The following is an 11471-nucleotide window of genomic DNA, read 5'->3' as shown; positions in this document are numbered from 1 at the left end:
TAACAGATGGGGAAACTGAGGTCCAGAGGTTGAGTGTGGTGGCCAATGGTCACCAAGCCAGGAGGTGACAGAGGCCTACGTTCTGAGGCCGATCCAGTTCTCTCCCCATTCCTCCCACCCCATGCTTAGTCCTAATTCGAAGCCTAACTCGGCAATCATCAGCATGAAAGAGACAAAGAGGGCTGAGCGGGGCTGGTGCTGCCGGGGCCCAGCTCACAGCAGCGAGCCTCTCTGCCGACACACTCCTGACCTCCTGACCTCCACCGCCCCGTGCCCAGCCCCGTTTCTCAGGCCTGAGAGCTGTCCCTCAACCCCCAGGAAGAGCAACGGGGAAGGTGTTGGGAAATCCTTGCCGCCTGTCCTCTGGCTTTGCGCTCCAGGGGGTCCCACCCTCTCTGCCCGGCCCTGAGCTCAGAGGAGGGTTTAGCTCCTGCCTGTCCCCAGAAGCACTTGCCCTGGGCCAGTCAGTTCCTTCCTCTGTCAAATGGGAAGAACAGTCCCTGCCATGGCCACATCCCCTGGTTGTTGCAGAGACAGGGAGTGAACAGTTGTGAAGGGGGTTCTAGAAGCTGTAAGTTGTTGCACGCACGCTTGGGCTAGTGCCCGTGGGTGAGGATTGGTGCCTACGGCCGGCTCGGGACTTGGAACTGGGGAATAGGGGGAGCCTTGATGTGTCAGCGGCCCAAGAATTATAGCATCTGGAAAAATCACTTTGATGAACTCGACTACCAGCCACAAATCTGTGTATTTTAAAACTCGTTCCAAAAAAGGAAGAAAAAAAAAAAAACAATCTTCTTTGCAGAAGGCCCTGAGTGAGATGTTTTTCTCTCCTTCTGTGATGGCAGATGGAGAGGACGCTGAGCAGATGCTGGTGAGATATGGCCCCGCAGGCATCTCTGGGCCAGAAAGGCCTGTGGCTGATGGTGGATGTGAATGCTGTCTTAGCATGACCCTGGTCATCGCCTTGACTATCTCCCCGACACCCGGGAGGAGAGAGAAGCCTATTCCGCAGGTGAGTTTTAAATAGTGAACTGAACACTACGCAGTGCCAGACTGTGGATTCCCAGCAAGCCCCTACCTTCCATTCCTTCCATTCTCTGCCCAGCCAAACCCTCTCACTGGTGGCACCCTGCCTACCCACCTCCAAGCCTTTGATCAAGCTGTTCCCTCTTCCTGAAGGACTCTCCCCTTCTCCCCTGCCCATCACCAGGTGCCTCAAACCACATAGCTCCAACGAGCCACCACGGGAAGTCTTCTAGGACCCCTCCTCCGCCCAACCACAGGATGTCATGGGGTGCCCAGCACCCTCCACCTCAGCACTGGTCAACTAGTATCGAATCAGCCTAATCCTCCTGCCTGAGGACAGACGCTGCTCCATTCCTGTTTGTGACCCAACTCAGCACAGGGCCCGGCACTTAGTAGGACTGGGAAGCGTTGGATGAATGGCTTGCACACAGGAACACTGGAGTGTGACAGCCAGACACCTTCCTCTCTGGTCTGAGCAGGCTGGCTTCCTTGCTGCCACCGTACCCGCTTGTCTTCATGCCTTTGCTCTGCCTGGACAAATACTAACTGGTCTGCAACTCCCACTTCCTCCAGGAAGCCTTCCAGGGTTGCAGCCATCTTTCCTCTTGGTCTTCAAGTCAAAGTCACATAATCGAGCCCTTCTTGACATCCTGTTTCCTGTTGTCCTGAAGTTGTTTCTTGCACACACAGACTACAGCCCCAAGAGAGCAGCTCCCAGGCAGCAGGCACTGTATTGTGTTCTTCCATATGCTGCCTTATAACCCGCCCCCCCTACCCCCATCACAGGGGGCCTACTGTGCTAAGACCCCAGAGAAAGGAAACAAAGCATTAGGCAAACAGATGTAAACCCTGCCTCCATCCCTTATTGACAACAGACTCCATTTCTGGCTTAAACTCTAAACTCTAGACTGGCGAGAAGCAAACTTTTTCTATGAAAGACCAGACAGTTAATATTTTCCAGTTTGTAAGCCTTACTATCTCTACTGCAACTGTTCAACTCTGCCATTAAAGGGGGAAAGCAACTGTAGAAAACTCATAAATGAATGGGCATGGCTGTGTTCCAATAAAACTTTATTGACAAAACAGGCAGTGGACCAGATTGGTCCTCTAGCTGTAGTTTGTCCACCCCAGCTTTGGAATATTACTTGAGATGACATTGAAACCCCTCTCCACACAGACAACATCAGACCACACCATAAAATATCCCAAACTCTGCCTAACCCCTAGCTCCCTCCATCTCTGCAGAAGAACTGGTTTTCATCTCAGCATTTACCCCTGAAATCTGAAATCATAGCCTGTCTGCTTGGGGATGAAATGTGTCCCCCAACAGAACCAGGAACTCCAGGATACTCCAGTATCCTCAGCACCTAGAACAGTGCCTGGCACAGACAGGGCACCCTTTTAACGTTTGTGAACCGAATGGAGGCCATTATTATTATTATCATTGTTGAAAATCTTCAATGAATAATGTTGTTTATGTGCTTGTATTTTTAATGCGTTGATATATTTACCATGACTCATCATGTTTGCAAAACCCCAGGTGATTTTCATGTGTTGCAGGAAATTATAATCCTCTCACATTGGGAATGAGGGGGCTGACGCCGCCTGCTGGTGACCAGGCAGAGATGGGAGCCCAGACCTCTTGGTGGGTCCTTATTAAGGGAGGTAGCCTGGCAGTGTAGAGAGAGCACTGGACATGGAGTCTCAGATGCGACCTTACTTGAAAGAATGATGTCGTTTCACCTTCTGCAAAATGGAGACAATAATGCCAACTTCACAGGGGCAGGAACGGGACTAAATAAGGTACAGATGATAAGGCACTCAGAACAGTGCTGGACACGGCAAAAGCCGTTGAAGTAGCTATCCTTATGTAACAAGATGACAGCAAACACTTCCACCCAGCCTCATAAGGCTTAGAAGGGATTAGATAAGGGTGTGATTATGAAACTGTTGATCCTCCCAAACATATGATGCATTTTTTTTACCACACCCTCCTGGCACTGCAGAAAATATTTCCCTTCTTAAAAACAAAACAAAACAAAACCAGAAAACTACAATGCAAACCTCTTCCATAAAGACAGAAATCAACCATAAAGACCTATGATCTTTTCAGAGCTTTAATTGCAGTCAAGAAAAGGGTTAAGTTTCCATCCACTCACATTTGTATCAGAGTCCAGTTACCGTACAGGCCGAAACTGAAACAAAACCAAGGGGGTTTCATCACACTAAGGCATGGGGTCTCTGTTTCAACCCATGCACGTCGGGAATCTTCTTGCAGCAGAAGCAGACATGAAATGAAAACAGCAACCCTGAAACAGAGGGAGAGTCACCCTGCTCCTGGCATCCTGCACCAGTGGAGGGGGGACACCTCTTTGAAGGTTTCAAGCATGGCAGGAATCATCATGCATGCCCAGATTATGGTTAGGATGGCGGGGGGAGGGCGGCATCCACACACACACACAACTTTCCATCCTTGCCCACTTCAGTAGAAAGTGATTCACTTGGTTTCAGATTTAAATATTTATTCCTCAAATACAAAACAATGTTGAACAGGCACATCCCCTAATGTCCCAGCCATCTGGCCTTCGGTCGGAACATCTTCAGATGAAACGAGCAGATGGGATTCCGACTTCACAGACTCCTGAGTCTTCTTAGCAGAGGGGGGAATCTTTCCAAATGCTCTGGGTTTCCCTGTTTCTTGGAGAAGGGCAGTTTTATTTTTCTGGTCCCAGAGTTTGCACTTTGAGGATTTTCAAAGGAGGATTAGCCCTACTCCACCTGGAAAGAAGCATTGCTTGGTCTTGCCAGGCGATGTCAAGAATTTCTTTAGGACACGAACAAAACAGGCACAGTCACCGTGAGGCTGGCTGGTCAAACGTTAACTCGTGTGATTCAGACCACGCTGGCTCCAGGGCTGTCTCTGCAGTGAGCTTCTACCTGGCTGGCGCAGGCCCTCCCAAGCCCACAAGCTCCCCCTCTCAGGAGGGATGCCCTTGACAGCCTCCCCATCCTCTGTGGAGCCCTGCAGCTATGTGGGACCGCTGCCACTGTGCCGTGGACGACCTGTGGACACCGCACTTACGACACTCTGTATTTCTCACTGTAGGCTGCTGGAAAACACAGGTCTTTTCTCCAAAGATTTCTTATTTTTTAGATATTTCTGTGCCCTCCCCCAAATTTTAAACCAGCTATCCTGTGTTAGCTCTGAGCGTGGTGGGGGGGGGGTGGTAGCAGTGGCCAGGAAAGAGCTCTCAGCCTTCCCCAGTTCCACACGGAGAATTTGTCCCCTGAACCTGCAGCACTCCCTGGCAGGGTCAGCCTCACTGATCACGCAGCAGGGGTGAAGCATCTCCTGGGCTCGGCATCCTACAACCGGTAAATCGGGGAGGAAATGATACAGACACTTTGCAACTCTGTCCATCTCGGCTAAAGTTATCTCACTAATTATAGCTTCTATAAATCAGCTCAGGGTAAGGGAGGGCATGCAAACGCCCAGCTAAATGAAGTTCATCCGACTGAACCCAGCCACTTGATTTGGTCAGCAGACGCCAGAGGACCTCAAAATTAGGAAAACAGAAGGTGTAAGTGGAACGAATGCCTAAGGAGAGGAGGAGGGGTTGGGAGAGGAATTCTTAAGATCTCTCTTCACTGATGCGTCCCAGGGCTGGACACTTGAGAACAAATGAGGGCTGCTGGAATCCAAAAATTATAGACCCACTTTAAAATACCACAACATGCCATAATTCATCCTGTTTGTTCTGTGGGTCGTTTGCACTGCAAAGACAATGGCTTTTTACCTTGCCCAGATTTAAAACCCAGCTGTGACAAACAGAGGTCTTCCATGTTGTCACATGGCTCAAGGGACAGACCTCAGGGATACCCCATGTCCCACCGACAAGTGAGAAACCCTCACAACCAAAAGACCCAGCCCGATCCATGTCTCCCAGAACTTTCAAGGAGCTTTGCACTGGATGCTGTGTTTGGTTTTCATTTTCCTTCTGAAAAACTTCAAGGTCATTTCACAAAACTTGGAAATCAAATCCAAATCCACTCCCAGTTCGCCCCTTCTTTACTGTCAATCGCCATGTCCTAAACCTCTTAAGCAGAATGCAATCCATTATACCTTATCAGATACTTCCTTGTCTTAAATCCATGGCAATCACATTTAATTTCGTTAGAGTTTGTGTCCTGTGGTCATGCATAAACTCCTAAGCCAGCAACAATTAAAAACAAGGTGCATTCCTGAATTTCTAATTCCAATCTACTTAGGCAGAGCATTAGCCAGCTGATTTGAGGGTGGTTTTTCAAAACACACAATAATAAATGTGTCAGACACTCTGCTGGGTTCTTCTATTATCTCTAATCCTCTACCCAAGCCCATCTTGCAGGTGAAGAAGGAACCTCTCCCAGGTCACTTGACAAGCACACAGCCCCATCCAGATGGAGGCTTGGACCAGTGTGACTTAAGGGACAGCCACCCAGCTGTCCACTCGCCACCTCATGTTGCCCTGTCCTCCCTGGGCTGGAATTCCATCTTCGTACAGGTGAAAGTTAGCATCTGTTTCACTTAAAGAGGTGACTGATTGGATGTGCAATGAACAAAGGAGCGTTCATTTGGGGAACCCTAGGTGACAGACGCAGGGATCTTTGGGTGGGGGACTTGGTGCCTGAACTATTTTACTGAAAACCTGGTACAATTCAGAAACAGCATGCCCTGTCACCCCTACCTCTCAGCCCCCGTTTTCTCCCACATGCCAAGAAATGAAAAGAGGAATCTGCCAGCCCGATCTCACACACACCCACTGAAACGACATCCTTTACGACGCCCTTTACACAAGGCTCAGAATGTTAGCTCAAAGTTCCAAAGTCAGTAAAAGGCAAACTTGAAGAACTGTCATTGAGATACACTCTCCAAGGGTGCGGTTTGTAAAGCAATTGTTTTAAGCCCTTCCCCCTCCCCTATCCTCCCTGCATAGCCCGTAGCTAAGAAGATGAACGCACCCTCCCTGGAGCAAGGGGCCCCGCATCTTCCCCCATACACTCCGTGGTCTCTTACTGGTCAGCTCCTTGCAGCCAAGGGCCTCCTTGGCTCAGGTGACCTGGGGGACCCGTAAGTCGTCACCCCATATCTTGCCACCAATCCCAAGAGGCAGGTGGGGGCTCTGCTCAGGTCTGCTCTGCCCTTTACTAAGTGTCCCAGGGAAGGCATTTAGTCTCTCTGAACCTCCATTTCCCATCTGCAAAATGGGCTGCTACTCCCACCTCCTGAGGGCTCCAGAGGTGTGTAGAAGAGCTTGACAGTCGAAAGTGCTAGACTGATTGATGTCAGGGGTTCTAATGGTCATCACTGTTCTTTGCCAGAGCCTGTCTGGCACCTTGTGGCAGATTAATTCCTGTGTCCCCCAGGGGCAACTGCATTCACTCCTGCTGAACTTATAAACGCAGCTTCAATCACCACCAGAAAAGAATAGCCTGGGTTCTGTGAGGCAGCTTGATTTACGGAAAAGAGCCCTGTCCCTTGGAGATGGCAGTTCTCATCCTGGCCCTCTGTGATAACTTTGTGCCTCAGTTTGTTCAATGGTGAAATGGGGAGAACATCATCAAGCGGGAAGGGGGACATGTTGTGAAGACCGGAAACCACTTCGCCCGTCACCTGGCTTACGTCCCACCCACATGAACACATACGCATCACTTTTCTAACACCGGGATCCAAATTCTCACCCAAGACAATTACAAGGTCCAAAGACAGCTCTTGAAAGCCTTCTGCTCCCAGACACCATGTGGCCCTCCCTGACCCCAACAGCCAGGCTAAGACGAAGGTCTGAGCCCCACAGCTGCCTGGGGGAATGCAGGAGGAGGTGGCTGGACTCTAATCAGACCATCCTGACATTTCCCTCTTTGCTCCAGATGTCTGTTATGTTTATTTCCTGTGAGCTGGGCCGATACTAAAGTGCTTCGTCGGGTCCTCCTGCGTGAAGACCTGGACAGGGGGCAGCTTTCTCTTGCCGTCCTGGCCCTGCCCAGGCCAAGCTGGGAGCAGCTGTCCCGCTCCCCATCCCGCCCCGCTCCTTGCACACCCCACGAGCTGTGGCTTTTCGCCAGGTGCCCGTGGGGGAGGTGTATCTGAGAACCTACCCCTCCCTCAATCCCCTTCCCTGTCACTTGTTGAGGACACTTCTCCAGGCTAGACAAATACAATTTTTTTTTTTTAATGAAAGATCCCATTTATAAGGAGTCTAGGGACAAGCTGTGGAGAAAGACACACAGGAGATTATAGAGTTCTGGAGACGTCAGATTTCTCAGGGTGAAATGATGCTGCCTGCTTCTGTTGTATGCCAGAATGTTCTAGACTAAGGGAGTACTGGAGGAAGGGTGGAAGACAGGGCTCACCCTCCTCCAAATGGGACAGAGAGCAGCACCTAGGAACAGTGATACAGAAGGGGTGTCGGGCAGGCAAGGCTCTCCCCCTGGGAGTCTGATATCTAACGAGGAGGTACCATAATGGCCATTGAAAGATTCATTTGAAATTAATGGAGCAGCTTCTTTGAGTATTTCTCACCAGAACTGACATTAGTGGAAACATTTCCAATTACAATAGAAGATTTACTTGGGCCAAGATGCTATCTCCTCTTTATTTCTTACAAGCTGAATGTTGTTAAAAAGTATTTAACCTTTCTGAACCTTAGGTTCCTCGTCTGTAAAACGGTGAAAACATTCCCCATCTCAGAGTACGTGAAAGGTAAAATGAGATAATGTACATAATTGAAGTGCTATGTCTGACATAATATGTCATAATCACATTAAGAAAAAATAAGTAGCCATGAAAGATTCCCCCGCACTAGGTGTCATTCTACCTTTAATGAGATAGATAGTGCCTCATGTCCACACCCCCCCTGAAAGGCAGATGCTATTACTGTGCCCATTCTACAGTCATGGAAGGTGAGGCACAGAGGGGGGTTCAGTCATTTGCCCAACGTCACAAATGACGGAGTCTGGAGAGGAACCAAGGCAATCTTGCCCCTTGAGGCAGACCTGGTCTCCAAACTGCTACCCACCTCCTACATTTAGGGATCCTCTTTATTTAAAAGGTGCTGTTTGGGAGCCACCCCTTATTTCCTAAGTGCTTTCACCTGCTCCAAAAGTCATTTCTACCTTTTAAACCTGATAAACGCTATAAAAAAAAAAAACTACCACTTCTTGTAAAAGAAAAAAAAAAAAAGATACTTTGTGTGTGCTGTGCTCCTTGCCGGAGGCCGCCCAGGAGAAGAGAGGAAGAGCTCACCTCCTCGGCAGCAGACACATCGGGACGCTCTCTGAACCTGAGCTTCCTTGTCTATAAAATGGATTTAGTGCAAACCCAATAAAGTTTAACACATTAAAAGCTATTCCTGCTGGCCCTTGGCCTCCACTCCATCCTCCCCATGGTCTGGAGAACCGTACAGAATGCATGCTCTCATCTTCGCCCCCAGCGCTTCTCCAGCACCGGGAAGCTTCTCCAGGCCTTCCCAAGCTACTGACCAGCGCCCCAGCCGCTCCGGGGCTTCTCCTACTCTGGCCCCATCAGGGGCAGAGAAAGCCAAAGGCTCAGCACTCCCACCTCACTATGACTCTGCCACAGCCGCTGGTGTGCTCTAGGCCCGGGAGGCGGACAGAATGCAGGGCTCAGGATGTGCACCTGGTCATCCCAAACTCCCAGGGAGAAGCACGATGGGCCCCCCGCCACCCCGCACCGGCAGGCTCCCCACTGGGCTCTTGGGCCCACAGCTCCGGGCTGCCCAGCAGGGCTGTGGGGCAGAAACTTTCACCGGGGAGGAGGTGAGCGGCGAGAGAGACCAGCAAAGGCCCAGGAAAGCTTCTGGAGAGAGGGCATGCCTGCCTAATTCCACGCGGACCCGCCGCCTTAGGTCTGGGGATTTCGCGGGAGCAGGGCCGGGTGAGCAGCCTAAACGGACTCTGGAGACGCTCCCAGGATCCGTCAGCTCCAAGCAGATCCTGCTTATCCGCTATCCCATGGGCAGCAGGATGCAAAAGGTCCTGGCTCTCCCCACGGGCGAGGGGGAACAGGAATCCCAGGCAGCCTGCTCGCAGGAACAACGCTACCGCCCCCAGACAGCCGGCAGTGCCACTCTCCACCCCTGCTCGGAAACCTACAGACGAAGTTTACACCAGGACACCCGGTCCTGTGACCATTCGTACCCAGACTTTCTGTCTCCCTTTTTTCTTTTTTGGGCAGGTCAGAGCTGCCCAGTTTTCCTTTTGAAGAAATAGACTAACTAGATTTTTGTGGCGGGGGGCCTCAGATGGTGCTGGCGGTGGGGTACGAAATACAGAATGTGGCCCGTCTACATCGCCGTCACTTTATTGTATTGTCACCGTTAACTTAACTATAAATACTACGGTGGGGAGTGAGTCGCCGGCGGCCTCGGACTTCGGGGCAGCAAGCCCCGGCGCGGCCCGACCCCAGGCGCCCACCCTCCGGACGGTACACTATTTACAGCTCCTCGTTCCTCTTTCTCGACCCCCCTCCCGCAAGGCAGCGCGTGTGCAAGAAAGTAGCATCGTCTGGGTGTGCAAGTCCTTCGAGTTAGGCAAGGGCCACGGCCGGCCCGCGGCCGTCAGCTGTCCGAGTCCAAATCGCTTTTACCTTCCTCTTCCCTCTTCTCAGGCGACGCCTTCGACGACGTCTTGTTCCACTTCTCGGCGTTTTCCGACTCCTCCGACGAGGACCGCTTCTGCCGCCTCCATTTGGCGCGGCGGTTTTTAAACCAGACCTGTTGCGCAACGGACGACAAAACAACGGTTAGGATCAAAGGCGCGCCCCCGCCATGCCCGGGCACCCCCGGGACGACCCCGGCGTGGAGAGGGAACCCGGGGACCCCGCGCGCACGCCATCAAAAGGAGACCGGCTCCCGCTTCCGTATTTTCATCCAACTTCCTGGGCCTAAAGCGCCCTCCAGTAGCCTCCAGGCCGCTGCTGGGATGTTTTTAAAGAGCAGGGAGACCCAAGGAGAACTGAGCAAACCCGGCTGGAGCCTTATTTCGCCGAGAAGGGCCGTGGGGCGCGCCCCGGCGGGGTCCCGCGCCTACCTCCACTTTCTCCTCGCGGAGGTGCACCTTCCGGGCCAGCTGCTCGCGGGTACCCACGTCTGGGTACTTGGTCTCCTGGAAGAGGTTCTCCAGAGCTTCGAGCTGCTCGTCGGTGAAGATGGTGCGGTGCCGCCGCTTCCGCCGGCAATGCAGCTGGTTGAGGAGCTGCAGCTCGGTGCGCGACAGGGTGCCCACGTTCATGTAGGGCAGCATCTGGTGCGGCACAGGGGACACCAGCACCGAGCCGGGGCCCTCGTAGCCTGCGACAGAGTAAGGCGTACGGTCAGCCGCCTCCGTTGCCACCGCGCGCGCACACACCCGCCCGCCCGCCACCCACTCCGAATTTAAAATCGTCAGCAAGGGGGTGCTGGGAATTGGGGGTGCGCGGAAAATAGGGTGTGAGGAACCGGGGGACCGTGCGACCGCGTCCACCCGCACACGCCCAAAGCCGCTTAGGCTAAATTCCAAAATCCTAAAAGTCTCCTCCACGCAGGCACTGTTACAGTCTCCGCTAACTCTCGCCTAAAGTTTGCAGCAAGTGTGCAAACGCCTGCGCCCGATCCACGAAAAGACGGGCGTCGGGTGGGGGCAGGTTTGCAAGAGGAGAAAAGTTTGTGCAAAGTGAAAAAGGCGAGCGCCACCGCCCACCCACGTCCCGGGGGCTGAGGACCGCGGCCGGCCGCCGAGGCCGAGGCCGGCGCGAGCGCGACCCTACCTGGGGGCGTCGGGACGCAGGAGCATTGCTGGGCACCCAGCGGCGGCACGGCCCCGCAGCAGGCCGGGCCCACGGGTGCCGCCTGCACGTGCAGCTGCCCGTAGAAGTAGTTGTTGTAGCCCAGGCGGGAGCTTCCGACCGCGGCCGGGAGGCCTGCGCCTCCGGGGGCCACGGGGCGCGGGTAGAAGGCGCCATAGTCCGAGGAGGCGCCGCCGCCGGCGCCGTAGAGCGAGTCCCCGTGCAGGGCCGGGAAGACGACGGGAGCCGCGGCGCTGGGCGCCACCGGCAGCACCGAGTCCTTGCAGCGCGGCCGGGCGGCCAGGATGTTGTCGATGCTGAACATGCTGGCGGGCATCCCCAAGCCCCGCGCCGGGACCGGGGGGCGGCGGGGACGCGCCGAGGAAAAAGCCTCAAAGTGGGGGGGTCCACGCTCCTCCCGCGGCAGACCAAACCGAAAGAGAGCGCCGGCGAGCGCGCAGCCCCGCGCCCCTCCCCGCCCCCTGCGTCCGCTCTCCCTCCTCCCGCCCTCCCCTCGCTGCAGCGTTTGCCGAACTCAACTCGCGGGTAGGACGGAGTTTAGACCAGCTGAACCTCTTGTTGGTTTTATACTGAGTCGACGTCATCCTGGATTTAGTTCCTGGTA

The 11471-nt window shown here is 53.4% G+C and overlaps 1 protein-coding gene across 1 annotated transcript; it reads right to left on the bottom strand.

Moving 5' to 3' along the window:
- Positions 1-9392: 9392 nt before the first annotated feature.
- On the bottom strand, positions 9393-11250 carry GSC (goosecoid homeobox). Its single transcript, XM_060097910.1, has 3 exons — positions 10829-11250; positions 10114-10373; positions 9393-9797 (listed from the first exon to the last, which is right to left on the bottom strand). Exons 1-3 carry the CDS (start codon positions 11181-11183, stop codon positions 9642-9644), a joined length of 771 nt encoding a protein of 256 aa, XP_059953893.1. The 5' UTR covers positions 11184-11250; the 3' UTR covers positions 9393-9641.
- Positions 11251-11471: the final 221 nt, after the last annotated feature.

Source organism: Mesoplodon densirostris, chromosome 4, assembly GCF_025265405.1.
Source record: "Mesoplodon densirostris isolate mMesDen1 chromosome 4, mMesDen1 primary haplotype, whole genome shotgun sequence".
Classification (NCBI taxonomy): domain Eukaryota; kingdom Metazoa; phylum Chordata; class Mammalia; order Artiodactyla; family Ziphiidae; genus Mesoplodon; species Mesoplodon densirostris.
The sequence above is the reverse complement of the archived record's forward strand: the minus strand, read 5'-3'. Positions and strand labels throughout refer to the sequence as shown.